Source organism: Atractosteus spatula, chromosome 3 (assembly GCF_055471065.1).
Source record: "Atractosteus spatula isolate fAtrSpa1 chromosome 3, fAtrSpa1.hap1, whole genome shotgun sequence".
Taxonomy (NCBI): domain Eukaryota; kingdom Metazoa; phylum Chordata; class Actinopteri; order Semionotiformes; family Lepisosteidae; genus Atractosteus; species Atractosteus spatula.
The window spans coordinates 53,268,683-53,285,718 of NC_142708.1; the positions used below are offsets into that span (position 1 = coordinate 53,268,683).

Sequence of the window (17,036 nt, forward strand, 5' to 3'; positions counted from 1 at the left end):
AAACATTAGGAAGTTTTTTTAGGGTCCTGAAACTGTTTCATAAGCTCAAAAAGAAGTTGACAGGGCCATTGTAAATGAATAATCTAATACTTTAATGTCTTGAAAACAAAAAATTATCATCATGAACCCAGAAGAAATTTATTTTAAAACCCCTTTTGCTGAGGGGACAGGGTAGATACTGTGTGCGTTTAAAAGGTGCCAAGCAATTTACATTTAACAGAATTTTTAGATGTAGCACAATACTGTATATTCCTATTCCTTGGTCACTTGCAGTCATTCTAACCTGCTCTATTGCAGTATCAGTGCCACAGCTCTTATGGAGATTCTGCTATTTGCAAATGTAAATTGTAATACTTCTTGGTTTGAAAACAAGGAATTCACAATCATTCAATGATGTGAATACAGAGCATCATTCTCTCATTTGGTACAATCACAGAACACTGACCTGCTCTAATATCACAGTCGATTTTAAGTGTATTCTCCTGTCCTTTAACATTTGTCTTCTTTTTGAACCAAACAGGTTAATGTTCAACCACACTGATGCTGATTAATTACTGACAAAGTTAATAAATTACACATTTTATTTATTACAAAATAATTAGTTTTAAATTACCAGCTTCTAAATAACAAGTTTCTAAATTACCAGCTTCTAAATTACCAGAATTAACTTGACAAAGTTGCAGCAATTTTGTACAAGCATAATAAGCATTTTTGTGCGGTTTGCTTAACAACTATCTCCCATAGCATCTCAATGAATGTTTTCTGAAGAAAGGGAGCAGGAAACACTGACAGTTTAAGAAACTGTTAGCTATATAATACCATTATAAGGTTTTAAACCTCAGCTCTTACAGAAAAATAACTTTTTGTTACTACCTTTTCTGTAAGATTGCAGAAACCTCCTGTGAGAGGAAAATAAAACGAAAAACCAAGTTCTCCAAAACATCAACCACAATCCTGCACATTTCATCTGATTTTAGTACTTTCAACACTACGCTGCCACTGAAATGTCCACAGAAGTGGGTCTTGTTTGCAGATAGATGCTACTCGGACAACAGCACGGACTGCAGAGGTCTGAATGTCCTTCGGCTCTTTTTTCTCTGATCCAATGTGACAGAAGGCTTCTTCTTAGCATTGGGAACGTGACACAGCATTTCATCCAGGTTCAGTGCGGTAACCTGACCTGACATCTGCAGCTTGGCCAAAGCCCCTTTCACTTGGCTGTGCAGCACAGGGATACTCTTGGTCCGGTCTTGGATGGCATCAATCTTCAAATAGATACGAAAGGGATTTTCACTGCTCTTTTCTTAAGCTAAGATCCGTCCTAACTAGGGTAGGGTAGGCTTTCTATGTTCTTGTGACAAACTGATCATCTTTTTAGATCAAGAATAGCACACATATAGTTATATATATATAGCCTACAAGGAACATGTCTCAGAGCATGCAGCTGACGTGAATAATGAGAATAATAATTGGCCCTTGTACTTTCACAATGGGGATGGGGCCAGACCTATCTAAAGAGATGTAGAGGCACAAACAGTATACCACTGTATCAGTGTTCGGTGTTAGCTATGTCCAGCTGATGAGCCGCAAGAATGGTGAAACAGCTGTCTATAGCTGCTAACTTTGAGATTAAACAGGCAAAAGGCAGAAGGAGATCTTTTCAGACCCCTTGTGAAACTGCAAGAGCAAACTTATGTTGATTCTAAATACATGCATGTTGTATTTAAAATGTATTTGCTCTTATATGTCCCCAGGCTAGTTGACTGGTATTGGCAACTTACCACTTCCTGAGAGAATTCAGGCCTTCTTACAAATTTCGGAACATCAGACAGAACTGCAGACGTCAGGAAAGAGAGGAGATCATTCACAGCTCCCGTCATGGCCAACAGTAGGACCTGGCAAGCATAAGTTTAATTAATCAACCATAATTGATGACATTTTATAGATCCTCATAGAACTGAACCATGCATTTGAACAGATCTGTAAGGATTTAATATTGATTACTAAAAGAATATTACACATTCTAAAAAATTCAGATGTCCTACCATTGAATACAGAATCAATCACAAATGTTTCATTCAGAAGTATTGAATTGCAGCATGGAACACAATAATTTATTTTAAAACTGGGAGATTTTTAAATGATGTTTTTTGACTGGCACAATTAAAGTAATGTATGAACGTATAAAGTAATGTAAGAACTTATGTTTGTCCAAAAATTCCAAGTTTTTTTACTGTCCCCAACTGACTTTAAAAGCTAGTCTCTAAAATAAATGCCACCTGCTAACGATGAAGAATTTCAAACATATTTTTGTCATGCAGGCATTTTTGAACATTTTAACATGGTAACAGAATTAAACTTAAACACAAAAGACAATAACCAAAACCTGCACAGAAGAGGCTGTATTGGATTTAACTTTATCAACACTTGTGGTTTAATACTGATGACACAAAGTAATATGCTGCTCCAACAAAGTTCAGATTTATGTACTAAAATATATCAGGTTTCAAATTCTTTACAGTTCTCAATAAGCCGGCAAGAATCATCGACCTTTAGTTTCTTAAGAGAAAGATGTTTTAAAAGGAGAAATGTAATCTAATTTAATCCATTTATGGATTCTATAGGAAGTGCATTCTCTAAGACATTTAACCGTGTTCCTGACCACTTGGTCATTTAAGATCCCATGAATCTATTGAAAGAGTAAGGCTGCTGGTTAAATTCCAATCTAGAACTGTACAATCAGGCCTCCCTTAATTAAACTTTCTCACTTCTCCACTTAAACTGCTGTGTGGTGGGGCTGCAGGTGCATAACATCTAATTAATTTCACTCAGGTGGGTGATGGAATGTTTTTTCTTTTTAAAAATCTAAACTGATATGGGACAAAAACTTTGAGATGACAGAAGAGGTCACAGTGATGTCATTCTATTTAGGAAAGGACTGCAAATACAGAAATAACAGAAGGATAAAAAAAACTTGCCAAATGGCTCTGCTCACTATAAGAGTTTAGACTATAGCAAGCTTTTACACAACCATGGACAGATGCCGGCACACAGTTTTAGTTCTTGGTGTTTTCAACTGTTGCCAAATCTGCTGTTACAATTGCAGACTCTATGAAAAAGACTTACTTTAAGATTCAGGCAAAGTTTGCTCTCGGTATTCATGATCTGTGAGTAAAAGTATCTTGCTTTTTCAACATCCTCCTGAAATTGAAAGTTTCATTATCACATAGCTATGGTTACAGTACACTGCATAGTAAAGCATAGCATTTCTCTTTTGTGTCAAACATTTTTCAATATCATTATTACTTATTACATATAATAATAATTAAATTATTAAGTATTCTTATATTAGTATTGTTATTATTACTTTTATATAGTATAAAATATATTATATATATTTGCTAAAATATATTTAATTACACTAATTATTCATGTGGTCCATGTGTAATACAGCAACATTATAAAAACAAATATGATTCATTGCTCAATAAAGTTGTTCTCTGGTTTCAGGTAAGCACAGCCTCACAATATTTGCACAGCCAAATCAATTCACAGCAACAATGCTGAGAAATCTCCACTTCACCTAATATGATTAACAGCAAAATAAATAATTTTCTCTTAAATGAAGAGCCTTATAAAACACACAACCAGTTACAGTTTATAACTGAACGTAAGTTTGTGAGCTGTCTCTGGAGCGCATTTTTTAACTGTTTAAAAATGCGCTCCAGAGACAGCTCACAAACTTATGTTGGCTGACAAACTGCATAACATATTATACACCCTCTATGATATTCATACATTTAACTGTATACATCCTTTTAATTACTGAACATTTTTAATACAGCAATACACATTGAGAATACTTTAGTTAGATAAGGTTGCAGAACTGACTAACCCTAATCTTCCAAATCATAGAAATTATAATAGAGACCAGACATTAGGAAGCACATGTGACCCACCTGTTTAAGAGCTAGGGCAACTGCAAAACAGTAAGCACGCCTGGGAACCACGTTTCCCTTCATCTGTGATTCTTCCAGGAGAGTTGTGCAGATTCTGAAGGACTCTGGGGTGTTCTGTCAACCCACAACAGCACATATAAAAGGCACATATTCTTCCAGCTTTGCATTTAAACTTTCTGATCCTAAACATTATGCATCAAAATCTCCTTAAAATACTCCTGTTCAGTACTAGGTAATGACTATTTATTTTTCTTGATTTACCAAAAGAATCAAGTTTTATTTTAAGTGCTTACAATGCTTACAAAACAGAAGGTATTTAAAAATAAATTGGGACAGTGTGACAAAGGAAAATGATAAAAACCCTTGGTTAAGACAATGTTTTATGACTATTCATTCTGGTACATATTAAAAATAAGCCCCCTGGATGTACTACTGCACGGCACTCACCAATTTATAGCAGCTTGCAAATGCCAGTGTATATGTGTCCTTATTGAAAGGTAGCCCCTGCCTCTTCATTTCTATCAAAACCTCCAAAGCACCTGGAAATGTAAAGAAATATCATTAAAAACCTGGAGTGGTTCAGCTCCCCATTATATTTAAAGGAGCATGCCTATTTTGCAATAACACATCTGCATTTGTAACATGAACATCAGCTTTCTGTGTGAATGTCAGTATCAGGCCCTGCTTTATGCACAAAGCCAAACAAATCCTTGCTGTGGTTTGGGGTGTTTTGTTCTTGGAGTAGTACAGAACAACAAATACAGTACATGGTCTCTGTCAAGGCAGCATATTATATTGTGGCTTGAAACCATATGAATTCTAATTGATCTGCAAAGCCCACTCTAATAGTGGATTACATGTACCTCTGGTTTGGAATTGCTTACATGGGAAAAGGTTTCAAGTTAATGAAGAAATTAATATGGGCTTCATATCAGCCCATCAGCAGAGGTAAATGTCCTGGTGAGAAGGCCCACGCTCTTACACAATGTCTGAGCTCCAGGGAATCCTAACAGGAAAGAACTTCCTGTTTTCCAAGTCAACAGAACTGAAGGTGTGCTCATTCACGCGCTGAATCTTCCAGCTTTTGTTACAGCAGGGAACACCACCCAAGTTCAAGTTTTGAGCAGTCTGTTATCTTCCTTTAAAACCTTTGGCACCCAATTTAAATGGAGATGCTAAGCTTCACTAAAATGGAATTTCAAATAAAGCTAACATACATTTGCATTACTGGAGTTGATTAAAAATATTTAGTAGCAGACTGTGCATCAAAAGCAATATCCAGATCCTGCTTATTTTAAATCTACTTCAGGAAGGTACTGATGATAGAACTCCATGCATATACATATTTTAACCAGTTAATTGTTCTCCTCTAACTGGGGAATCTCAACTCAGATAAACCTGTGTGATGCATGCTATAATCATGCTGTCCAAACCTGTAATACAAACATTTCAGCCTCTTCCCTTAAGATGTTTCAGAATTTAATGGATTAATCCCTTTCAAGGTGACTTTCTATTTGATAATTAAAGTTGGGGAAGGAGCATAAATCTAAAAACGCAGGCAACACTTGACCTTATAAACATTTCACTTTAAAAAAATTATAGAAATGAAGAATCATGACTTATGCAATTTTACACAATTAGGATTACCCATCGGGACAGTACAGTCAGCTCTGCAGGATTCCAATTATTTTTTGCTAGCAACTTAAATCACATTTGCAGAGGTTATGAACTTAATCTTTTTTTAAATTGTTGCCGACTTACTGTAAATCACACAACGTACACAAAGTTAGCTGCTACATCCTTGTCTGATTTCACAGGAGGCAGGTTATGGCACTCCCCCCATTATTTCCTGATAGAAAGGCAAAACAAATGTTTTTTTTGGTGCGGGGGTGGAGTCAGAGGTATTAAAACTTAGATTTCTTACTCTCGTAGCATCCTTTCATAAACAACATGTCCATCACAATGTTGAAGGAAGTTGAGTCTGAAAAGAATCCTTTTAGAGCCTTAAATAGAAAAGCAAAAAAAAAAACATTACATTAGATGTGTTGAACAGATTCCAGAAAAACAAACCTAATGTAAACAGTAAATAATTCAAAAAGAAATTCATAAATTGATAAATAAATCTCAGGATTACAGTGAAAAAGTGGTTGTTGAAAACTGAAGTATCTCTCACCATGTTGTTCTTGTGTCTGAAGAAAAATGCTTGGAAGTGAACAGGTTCTTAAACTGACCTTGTTAGTGTTACTTACTATTTTAGTTTGCCTATCCCTCTCTCTAGAGAAAAATCATTTACAGCTCTGTTTTTTCCTCAAATAAAAAATGACCATTAAGACATAAAAAATATATACCCTTTTTATATACTGTACATCTTTTAACATTTATTTTTCCTGTTGAATGAAAGCAACTGTTTAAGAAGTAACATTTATAAACAACAGCTCCCTCTGTTGGTTATCATGATGACAAATTGCGATAATCTTTTAAACAGACATCTTGCAAAAACTATTCCACTTCTCTTGAGATGGAAATGATATCTACTGGTTGAGGAAGCTGCATTTTGAGTTAGTTTAAAATATTTTAAACCAGAATACTGAATAAATGGGTAGCACAGAGGCACAGTGGTTAGCATTGCTGCCTCTCAACGCTGGGGCCCTAGGTTCAATTCCATACCTGGGGTCATGTCTGCATGGAGTTTGTATGTTCTTTCTGTATTCGCGTGAGTTTTCTCACACAGTCCAAAGACATACTGATAGGTTAACTGGCTTCTGGGAAAAGTGGCCGTGGATTTAGTATGTGTGTCTGCGTGTGCTCTGTGATGGACTGGCATTCTTAAAATGAGTGACGCTACCAGAAAATAGCTGAATGGATCATATTCAAGTAAATAACATTCAATATGTGCAAGAACTAAATTACAATGACAAACAATATAAAGATACCACAGGAAATGCATATAGTTGTTCCTTGTTACACTGCCAAGACTTACAAAGGCATTAAAGGTACTGATAAACTAGGATAGGTATGATAAATGGGGCAGTTTATAGATGATACAAGAATGTTCTAGAAGAAAATAGAAATATGAAAAGCTGGCGTGATAATGAGAAGACAGATGAACCACATAATAGAGATTTTGAAAAAATAGTTTGAGACAATGATTCATCAAGACACTGAAATTTACACTACAAATTTACTAAACAAATCCATTAATATTCAGTGACATAGCACAGACGTACACAGGTTAATGACCATTTTAAATGAATGCAATTTAGTGATTTACAGCATACTAAAAACTATACTGCAAAGGGATGAAAATATCCAGTTCCATACAAAATGTAGGGTGCAGTACAGAACAACATGGTCTTGTGAACATTTATAAATGACACACCGAGTTTGAAGAAAAAAAATCCTGCAAGCAATATATTTTAAAAAATAAATACTTTGGAGACCATATAGAAATTGATCAGGATAATAACAGCATTAATTCACATGATGGTGATGATTAAGAAACATATGAAGAGCTGATGAATATGTAATCTGGGTTTCTAATGAAAGGATCACCTCATCTTTTATGAGCTCGGCTGCAGTTTCTTCTAAACCCAACTCATAGCACAGTCGTACAAAGACAGGCCCAAACTTGAATTCTCCAAAAGCAAAATTTCTGTTCTCATCATGGTACCTAGAAGAGAAAAAGCAAACCATAACACAGAAAAAAAAATAAGCTCAGTTAGCTTAAAGTGTACTAAATTTTCAAGACATGATGAACCAGTATGTGTCTCATTTTTGCTATTTTGCTCTTCAGTATTGTTTTTTCCTAGGAAAAAAAAAACAAACAACCGTGTTTAAATACCTTGTCATGTCTTAAAAGACAGGTTTGGTCAATCTAAACAAAGCTAATAAAAAGCCTTGTATATAACCTATTCTTTAGTAAACTTGAACTGACCCCTGAAAAAAAAAACTTCCAAGTTTGCTCAGCACTGCTGACACTGAAATTGGAAATGTTTTGCCTGGGAGAGAAAAACTGCATTCCTTCATTCCTCAAAAGGACACTTTTATGTAAGTGTGATGATCTGTAACATTACAACACCCAGTAATTTGGAATTGTGACTCATATCAATTATAGTCATCCTATATATTTTATTTGAATATGCATTTGTTCAGTATATATTAATACACATTTTCTTATGGAACTAGACAAATACACTTACCCATACAATTAAGAGACCAAAAACAATTAAAAACAATTAAAAGATCCAAGTTTTGTTTTCACAATTAAGGGGTGATGTTATGGTAATTCTTTTCAACGTTTTTCTTTTCTTTGAACCTTTCCAATTAATTTGTATGCAAAAAGCACAGGTTTTCTGAGATTTTAGATGGCAGCAATCCAGTGCTACCCTTTCAGCATCTGTGATAAATAACTTTCCTCAAGAACTTACTTGTATATTACATTCTTTGCCATTTCTACATCATCCGGGGTTTGGCACAGATGCAAGAGCAATTTTAATTCATCTTTCAGAATGAGGTCATTTCGCTGTATCTTTTGTTCTAACTTCTGAAAATACTGTTCTGAAAAATAATGAAGCACAAAAAAGCAAAAGTAAATCAATTTTGTTGGATATGAGAGTGTTTCAATAAATAAGGCAACAAAAGCTCCCAACGTGATGCATTTATGTGCAGACAGCTACAGGTATATCCAACGCTAACTCTTTATTATACATAAAGAATTCTCCACATAATCTCTGAAATTGTTCAGGAGCGTGTTAAATTGCTGGACACACGCTTCTTTATGGGACCAAAGAGATAGGATTAACTGAGTGTCAAGTGACGAAAGTCCAACACCACAATGTCAAGGCTTGGCACAGACATGGCAGGCATTGTGTGACATATCATATAAGGGAAGTGCGATCACTTTAATGCTTTCTTTCAAATTGCATGTGGGATTTGAGATGCGTATTCCAGTCTTGCCATGCAGGCTAGTTTTGTTGAGTGGTCGGGATATTGTTGACATATCAACTCCGAAAGACGTTAGTAACCTCACTAGTTTCCTCTCACCCAGGTACTCAGTTCGTCTAGTTAGTGACTCGTTAGTTTTAGAATGCACCTTCAATGTCAACATTTAGTATCTTTGAAAGTTTTTATATCTTTCTCCTAAGATTTTGCACAACTTTATCCCTAAAATGTATCTCAAATCACTTTGGCTTTCATAGATGAATCTATGATTCTATAAAGTCTGAGGGATCTTTAAGAGCCTGGTGTATTTATTCTGAAATCACATGAACCATGATTACTGCACCCAGAGGCCAGTCAAATATCTGTGACTTGCCAAAGTAATGTGTTCACCTGAACTAATATATATATATAATATACAGTATATACAATATAGGTTTGTCATAGCAAATAGGTGAATACTTTATATTTCACTAATATTATCATAATAAACCAATATTTTCGTTTTTGTTTTTTCTGCACAGATTTGTTGACATTTAACTTTGTTCAGCAATAAAAGTGTCCAGCTTAAGCTTTGAAGTTTTGATTAACATGTAACTTAAATGTGTATACATCACTTATAAAACAAAACAGGAATCAATGGGAGAATACTTCTGCGAGGCATTCTAATTATTGCTACTCACCTACTGTATATTAAAATGAAATAAATTAAACAGTAAGAAATAACTATTTCAAATGCAATAAGAAATTCTAAGTGTAAAAGGATACAATGTACAGTAGAAAGAACACCCTGCGCCAAAAGGAAAGGGAGTAACTTGGATCCAGTGCAAGAAATCTTTAATCCCTGTCTGAATATCCCAAGTATAATAGTTACCTTTATTGCCATATGTCTGGTGAGCAACTGCTATTTTTCTTTGTTGGAATTCTTGTAGTCGTATAACATCCTCTGACAATAAGTACCGTTTTGCTGCAAACATAAATTAAATTATAATACAAAAGATTAGAATGTCGTTATTTAACATTGAATACAACAATGAAAATCCTAAATACTATCTTAGCATTGTTATTTGTTAAAAAAATCAATTTTACATTATTCAATAGTTAGTTGTTTTATTTTTTACTTTATATTGCCCAAATGTCCACTACTGACTTGACTGAAAAGACAACAAAATGGATCCAGAATGGTATATGATGTGTTTTTTCTTCTAGTGCTTTTGAGCCAACTTGATTTGTGCTCTCAAATGGTGCTAGGTTTTTCTAACCTTTTTTGTGACAAAATGAAAACAAGGGAGAATATAAGAAGAGTAATTGCACCAGGGGAAGCTTCAGATTTTTGGGGGGAATACTGGGGTTGTCTAGACAGCTAAAAAGGTGGCCTAATAACATAATTTGGGCATATCTGAGAAACCCAGGATAACATATGGGATAGGCAGGGTGGGAACTTTCAGAGATGGAATACTAATACTGTGAATGCACAGTTGTACCACTACAGTGGGAAAAACACCACATTACACTATATGATCAGCCTGCTACTCATCAATTTGTCGTAGTAAATTTACTACAAACAACATAAATAGATACATACACCATACACAGTATGGCATAATTTCCAATTACGCATACAAATGGCAAAATTGGGTTGATGATTTACAAAATTACAATACAATTTGACTTTGATCTAGCTTTGAACAGTAAGACTGAGAATGCAGTCTTCTTGAATGCAAGAAAGCAGATATATCACCTACTGTATAAGGAAGACGAAAACAACTGGCAATACTAAAAATTCTTAAAATCTCTCCTACGAAACAAATTTAAATTGCGTACTCTTCAGAAGTTTATCCGATACCTACATTATATACATACGTTGAAACAATAACTGCACTCGTACAGTAAGTTCAAGTCCAGCCAAACACACATTACACATAGTGTTAACTTAAACTTTTCAATACCGTAAAAAGGTGTAAATCACGTACCGCCTAATCTGCAAGTCCAGCATTCTGATGGCTTTATACCAGAATGAAAAGCTTTGCGTTTGACATTGCATAGAAGATTCCTAAAACAAACCCCCATCCCTCTCAACGCCATGCTGTTCTGTGCCTGTACCAATTGTTTAGAGGGGGTGACACACTTTATTTAAACGATCCGAGAAAGAAAAAAAACACGTTTTACATTCAAAAACTTCGTGGATATTCATGTTTTTATTAAATGTAGTTATTTACTTTTGATGTGTACATTTCTGTAGGTGTCATGAGCCACCTATTTTTAAAAGGTCATTTACACCCTTTGCGTCATCAAAAATTGCTTCATTCCAAAATGGCTGCTTCCATGTTACAACGCTGTATTTTGTCTACAAGGTGCTTAACAAAGTATGCAACACAAAGTATAACAGGTAATATAGCTAAATATGGGGAATTAAATAAGCTACAATAGTAGCGTTGATCTTTTTCCTACTGCTTCTTATTTCAGATTTTCAATGTCAAATTATTGCTGGTAGTTACCTAGCTGTAATAGCGACAGTCCCTTTACCAAGTAGTAAAGACGTCGGTACTCCAGAGGTTAATATTTTATTAACAGAAATGTTCGTTTAGGTTCTTTAATACTGGTTGATAAGGATGATAGTTTTGCATGCGGTTAGGGTAAGATCAAGGATACGTGTTATTTTCTGTGTGCAATGCAGCACCAGGTAACGTTCAATGCTGTGCGATGTTCAACGTTTAGCCGTCTCTTGGACTGCCTCATTCGCCTTCATTGATGATGTAACTAGTGATGGCAGTAACATTTCTCCGTTACATTTAAAATTAGTCAGTCAACAACAATTGGTCAGACAGGTCAGTCTCCAAATTTAAATTTAACGGACCGCGTATTTTACACGATCGAAGAAAAAAATAAATCGGAACATTGGCAAGAACTCAAACTGACTGCAACAGAACAGCTTAGAACAGCTTTTTGCAAAAAAAATCTGGTGAGCTCAATGCGTCGCCAGTTTCATGCAGTTTTTGTTAGAAAGGGATATGCAACAAAATGACTTGCACTCAATGTCTCAAATTTACTTTAGGTAACCTGAAATCTCTGTGTTGAACACAAAGTATGTTCTTGTTCTGATGTGATCAAAAGCATCAGTGCAACTATCTAAAAACAAAACGTTCCAAATATTGTATTTATCATTCATATTAATCTTATGATCACAAATGCGATCACAAATTGCTTAACTTTAAATGCAAAAGTAACAGCTGTGTCTTTGTTTCCCAGTACCTTTTTGAGGATACTTGTGTTATATTGTCCTTTTATTCTTCTAGCTAGAAGATACCTTCTGTCACCGGCATACACAGATACTGCAAAATGGGAAGGGAGACAGAAAGACCCTCAAAACCTGGGTATGTTCAAGCAATGTTACACTTGCTGAAACATAAATTAAACTTGGGTACCAAATGTAACAGAGAATCAATTTTCGCTATCAATATTTCAGCTGATTGTTACCTGCAATCCAATCCTGCAAAAACATCGACCTTTGGTGCATTTTCTGTTAACATTCAATTTCTTTGTTAAATGTGCAGTATCTTATGATATGAAATACGGTGTAAGATCATTGTATATTTTCTTATTTGTAGCGATTTTACCTAACGTCCCTTACAATACTGTCATAGCTGCAGTAAAAGACATACTGTAGGTGCAAAGGTTTTAGGATTATCCTTTACTGTACATGCATAAATAGGAGATAAAAATGAAAACTGAAGGTACAATATTAGTTTATTCCTACAAGTTACCTTGTAATTGTATTCACTGACACATTTCATCCTAGAAAAAATATATTTTTGTTGTGAGGATGACCCTTATACATACTGTGCTTGCTCTCAACCTAAATTACTTAAATTAGAAAGAACAATTGAGGGGCTGTTTGTCCTGTCCTCTAAGTTCAGCCCCATTGAAATGTTGCATAATGTGTGTGACAGGAAAGTGAAAAAGAAGAGTTTTATTAGCATAAATATCCTTTACCCAGGGAGATGTCTGGAGGAAAATGATCAATGTTAAGAAAGTAACCACACTCAGAAAAAGGTTAAAAAAATTAATTCATTTATATCTGCATAATATACAGCACCAAGTGTGTTGAAAACTGATGGATTATTGCAGAGCAAGAAAATGATGGCCAGCTTGTTCAGAATAGTAAAGATCTCTTTGCCAGGACTGAGTGAGACAACACCCATTGCAAATACTTTTACATCACCATAAGTAAAAAATGTGTCAATCATTATCTCTGCATCATTAAAATAATTTGAATGTGATATGAAGTCTTTCTTTTACAATGCAGAACTAAATTGAAGATAAAATCTGAAAAACAAATTCTTTGTTGTCAGCCTTAATTTTAACCTGTATCTTTATAAGTTATGCATGTCGTTGAAAATGGAATAGGCAATTATTTTTATTACTGTATATGATCACTTAATTTTGAATTTCCAAATATTCTAAAATAGAACCTTGGCAGAGATTAGATGCTGATTAGAGGAGAGGAATATCTCTCACTAATGTTCCTTTCAGGAGTTGCAGATTGCCAAAAAGCTGGAAAAGCCTAACTAATCACATCCCTATCTTGGTGGTGCTGTGATCATCCATCCATCAACTGTCAAGCAATACCATTTTTTCTTAGAAGGAAACAGCCTCGCCCTGTGTTAAATTTTCTTTTGCTCTAATCAGTATATATTATTATGAATTTGTAATCTGTGTTCCTTCTGCTTGCCGTACCAAAATGGATGTAAACATTTTTCCGCTGTGTGCACATCTCCTGGTCACCAACAGAGGGCAGCATTGCCTTGCACAAAGGATAGATTGAAAGCACCAGTCCTGGTCCTGGAGAGCTGCTGTATCTGTGGGTTTTCATTCCAGATTGGTTCTTAATAAACTAAACCAGCTGGTTATTATCTTAACTGGGCCAATTTAAGAGCTTCTCCCAGCTATTCAGGTGCTTCTGCTTTAAAACACCAATCCCACGCAGTTTCCTATTTTGTAAATATTTTTAATTCTGAGTGCACTATTCTGGTTTTCAGCTTCTCACCTAATTTGTAATTAACTCGAGAATATCAAAATTTCATGCTGCAGAAATGTAGACGCCTGCTAAGAATCGAAGCATCCATTACTTGCTCATGAACCCACACTTACTTTCAAAGTGCTATGCTAATAAAAAGGCAAAACCATAACGATAATGCCTACAAGGGTCTGATTTTGAGTTCCTTCTTGTCTTTAGCTTTCCTTATGCTATAATTAACTCACCTTTTCTCCTCTACCTATCAAAATTGTCATCATTTGCTCACCCAGCAGGTTTCTCCATGATGACTATATTGCTGTCCAAACACTATATGACCTTTAGTTTTCTGTTTTTTTCACCAGTGAATTTCATCGTTCTGTAAAATGAGGCCCTCTGCAAACATACTTAGAAGCATGGAAACAAAATGACATTACCATAAAAAATGCAATATGTAATTTATGCAGCGATTCAGGAAACATGACGGACATTTTTAAGACCATTCTCCAAACTCCTGCTTCTAACACAAGCCAGGTTTGGGCTTTTCAAAAAAACTTTCCATCTGCAAGAAAGTCCAATGTTTCACAAAGGTATTAGTATGATAAGGTACGGAGTCCCTCTACGTTTTTCTGAGTAGATGTATAACTCTGATGGAAATGATCCAATTTGATATCTTATGGAAAATCTAATAGTTTTTAGCCCTCTAGTTGGTGATGTTTAAGTCACACAAAAACATGCATGGATTATCAATAAACTTTGCTGTGGCTATATACACTTTAATTTGGGATATACACTGAAGACCTCAAAAGTGCCAGTCAGACCTTCTCACGTGGGTGATAAACTGATTGATGCATTTTCATTCCATTAAATGCAGTGGGAGTAGTTATGAAAATTGTTAGTACTGTACATAGGTGACATTCGTACTGAACTGAATTCATATGATGTAAGAGTATATAAAGCTGTCCCAAATTGTGCCAGCTGTTTTCAAGTTCCTATTTCTGTATTTCTGCAAATGCAAAATGGTGGAGCTTCTGAATGTTAATGGCCTAATTAGGATAAGTGAATTTCACAAGCCTTACTGCGGGGGTAATTCTGTGTGTGCTCGTCCTAAGGCACTTTTTTTTTTTTTACCATCATCACACAAATTTTAATTGCAGTGTTAAGGGAACCTTGAGCAAATGCATGCTGGCAGTGCTGTAAAAAAAATTCCACACCTGCTGGAAAAGCCAAGTGAAGAAAAGAAAGTGATTTTATCCAGTTAGCTGGCAGAGCTACTGCACACTGCTTTAAAAACACAATTTGATGGGTTTCAAGACTAATAAGCTTTAAAAAGACAAGCTACTCAACAGACAACCACACATTCATTCTTTATTACCTAACCTTTTTCCCCTGAAGTTTTTGTTCTGTAGTATTACCACAAAGTGAATCTGAATTATGTTAATATGAAAAGTTAAATACATCTATAGGATGCACCAAAGAGAAAATTATTGACTTGCACATTGTTAAAATTTCTTGTGACAGTGTCAAGGTAAAGCACAAATGTGCAGAGAGATAAAACCAACAAAAATAACTATAATATCTGTTGATTCTTATAATTTTAAGCATTAAATTCTTTGAACAATCTTTAATTCCTTAAGAAACTGACAAACCTTGGATGAATCTTGCTATACATTAAGCATTCCTGTCTAGAATACTGCTTATTTCCCTGTGTGCTCAACAAGATCTAAACTTCTAGAATATTTGTATCTACAGTAATAATACATAAATGCACAACACAGAATGCTCAGAATGCTTTTCTTCACCATTCTTTGTCTATTATCAAACTGGGTAACTCAGATACCAAAGTACACAGAAAGAGGCATCTTGGGGATATTAGTCACGTCTTGTTGCATTTGAGAAAAAGGCTTTGTAAGCACATACATTATTTTATCTAGACATCCGAGAGGTATTTCTGAAAGTCTCGTATTACTGTACAAGAAAGGGTATTGATTCTCTCTCTTCATTCTCTGTCTGTTCTGCCTGTCCATAGCTTCATCTTCCTTCTCTTCCTTCTTGAGCTTGGTTCTTTCTCTGTCATGGGGATCTGAGATGCTTCTTTCACATTCCAGACAAAAATCTTTTTTTATTGAGTGAGCTTTGCAATTTCTCAATACAACAACTTTGTATTGGGATTTAATATTAAGAACCCATGTTAATCTGATCTCATTTTTAAGAAACAATTTTTAATATACTTTTTCAAAAAAGTTAAATATTCAATCAATGAAGCTGTCAGTATCCCAGACAATACATTACTTTTAATGCCTTGTTTGTCAGTATTCATACTCTGCAGTTCAGAGAAAGCCCTGATTCCTCTGATGGTAAGATGTCTGCACTTTCTGTATCATACACTGTAACAGCATTTTTTTGCCCTTTATAAAGAAAAAGTCTGGAGTTTCCCTTTATCCATATGTCTTAAGTAAGAGAAGTGTACATTTTTATAATGTTAAGTGCCCATTTCATGCCTAGGTAAATGTTTTGACGTTTTTTCCTACATTGTTTGGACTTGATGGTTTGAGACAAGGAAGATCTGCAGTCAAAATGAGAATAAATTGAATCTGTTATAAGAGATTTATAAAAATAATAGAATATCTGATCTCATAGTCTTCATTTGCTGGTGATACACAATTTAGATTTAGTGATGTTAAATACCGGTATTTATCTTGTGTCCATTTTCCCTCTCTGAAATGAAAGTCACAGAATTGAAAAAGACAAAATGCTTCCTTGGTATTGGGCAATTCTCTTTTAACTAAAATGTTTTACATTAAACTTTAAATACAGCACAGACCTTTACTCTAACATTTAGTGACTGGTTCTGTAATTGAAAACTGAATTAAAATGATAATTAAAAATCATTTTCATATTGAAAGAAATAAATGCATTCTGACTTAATAGCCTGAAGTAATTCAAAGCAGTCCCGTTTGATTATTTTTCAATTAAATAAACTGTCAGTAGTATATTTTACGATGTACATGTACTGTAGGCTTGGATGCATCATCTTGTTGGCATCATTCTCTTGAATTTTCTTTTGTTTCTGCAGGATTACATTTTTGTAATGTGCCATTTAGGTCTCAGGTCTTTAGGTGATG

At 34.8% G+C, this 17,036-nt stretch overlaps 2 protein-coding genes across 2 annotated transcripts in view; one reads left to right on the forward strand and one right to left on the reverse strand.

Annotated features, from left to right (window-relative positions):
• Positions 1-126: 126 nt before the first annotated feature.
• Positions 127-10,999, reverse strand: ptcd2 (pentatricopeptide repeat domain 2). Its single transcript, XM_088911836.1, has 10 exons — positions 10,871-10,999; positions 9,772-9,864; positions 8,387-8,516; positions 7,512-7,629; positions 5,884-5,962; positions 4,407-4,498; positions 3,960-4,073; positions 3,127-3,201; positions 1,782-1,895; positions 127-1,265 (listed from the first exon to the last, which is right to left on the reverse strand). Exons 1-10 carry the CDS (start codon positions 10,980-10,982, stop codon positions 1,041-1,043), a joined length of 1,152 nt encoding a protein of 383 aa, XP_088767962.1. The 5' UTR covers positions 10,983-10,999; the 3' UTR covers positions 127-1,040.
• A 203-nt stretch (positions 11,000-11,202) lies between these two features.
• Positions 11,203-17,036, forward strand: part of mrps27 (mitochondrial ribosomal protein S27) — a 32,949-nt gene continuing 27,115 nt past the window's right edge. The window contains exons 1-2 of the mRNA XM_088910120.1: positions 11,203-11,286; positions 12,194-12,271. Of these exons, the coding sequence (XP_088766246.1) occupies positions 11,211-11,286; positions 12,194-12,271 (154 nt within the window). The 5' untranslated portion in view covers positions 11,203-11,210. The remainder of the gene's footprint in view (positions 11,287-12,193; positions 12,272-17,036) is intronic.

Bases quoted from the DNA above. Each gene is read 5' to 3' on its own strand.
- ptcd2 (XM_088911836.1), bottom strand. From the start codon at position 10,982: ATGGCGTTGAGAGGGATGGGGGTTTGTTTTAGGAATCTTCTATGCAAT. The intron at 4,074-4,406 runs GTGAGTGCCGTG...GTGGGTTGACAG, and splicing joins TTGCAAGCTGCTATAAATTG to AACACCCCAGAGTCCTTCAG. The intron at 3,202-3,959 runs GTGGGTCACATG...TTTCAATTTCAG, and splicing joins TTGCCCTAGCTCTTAAACAG to GAGGATGTTGAAAAAGCAAG.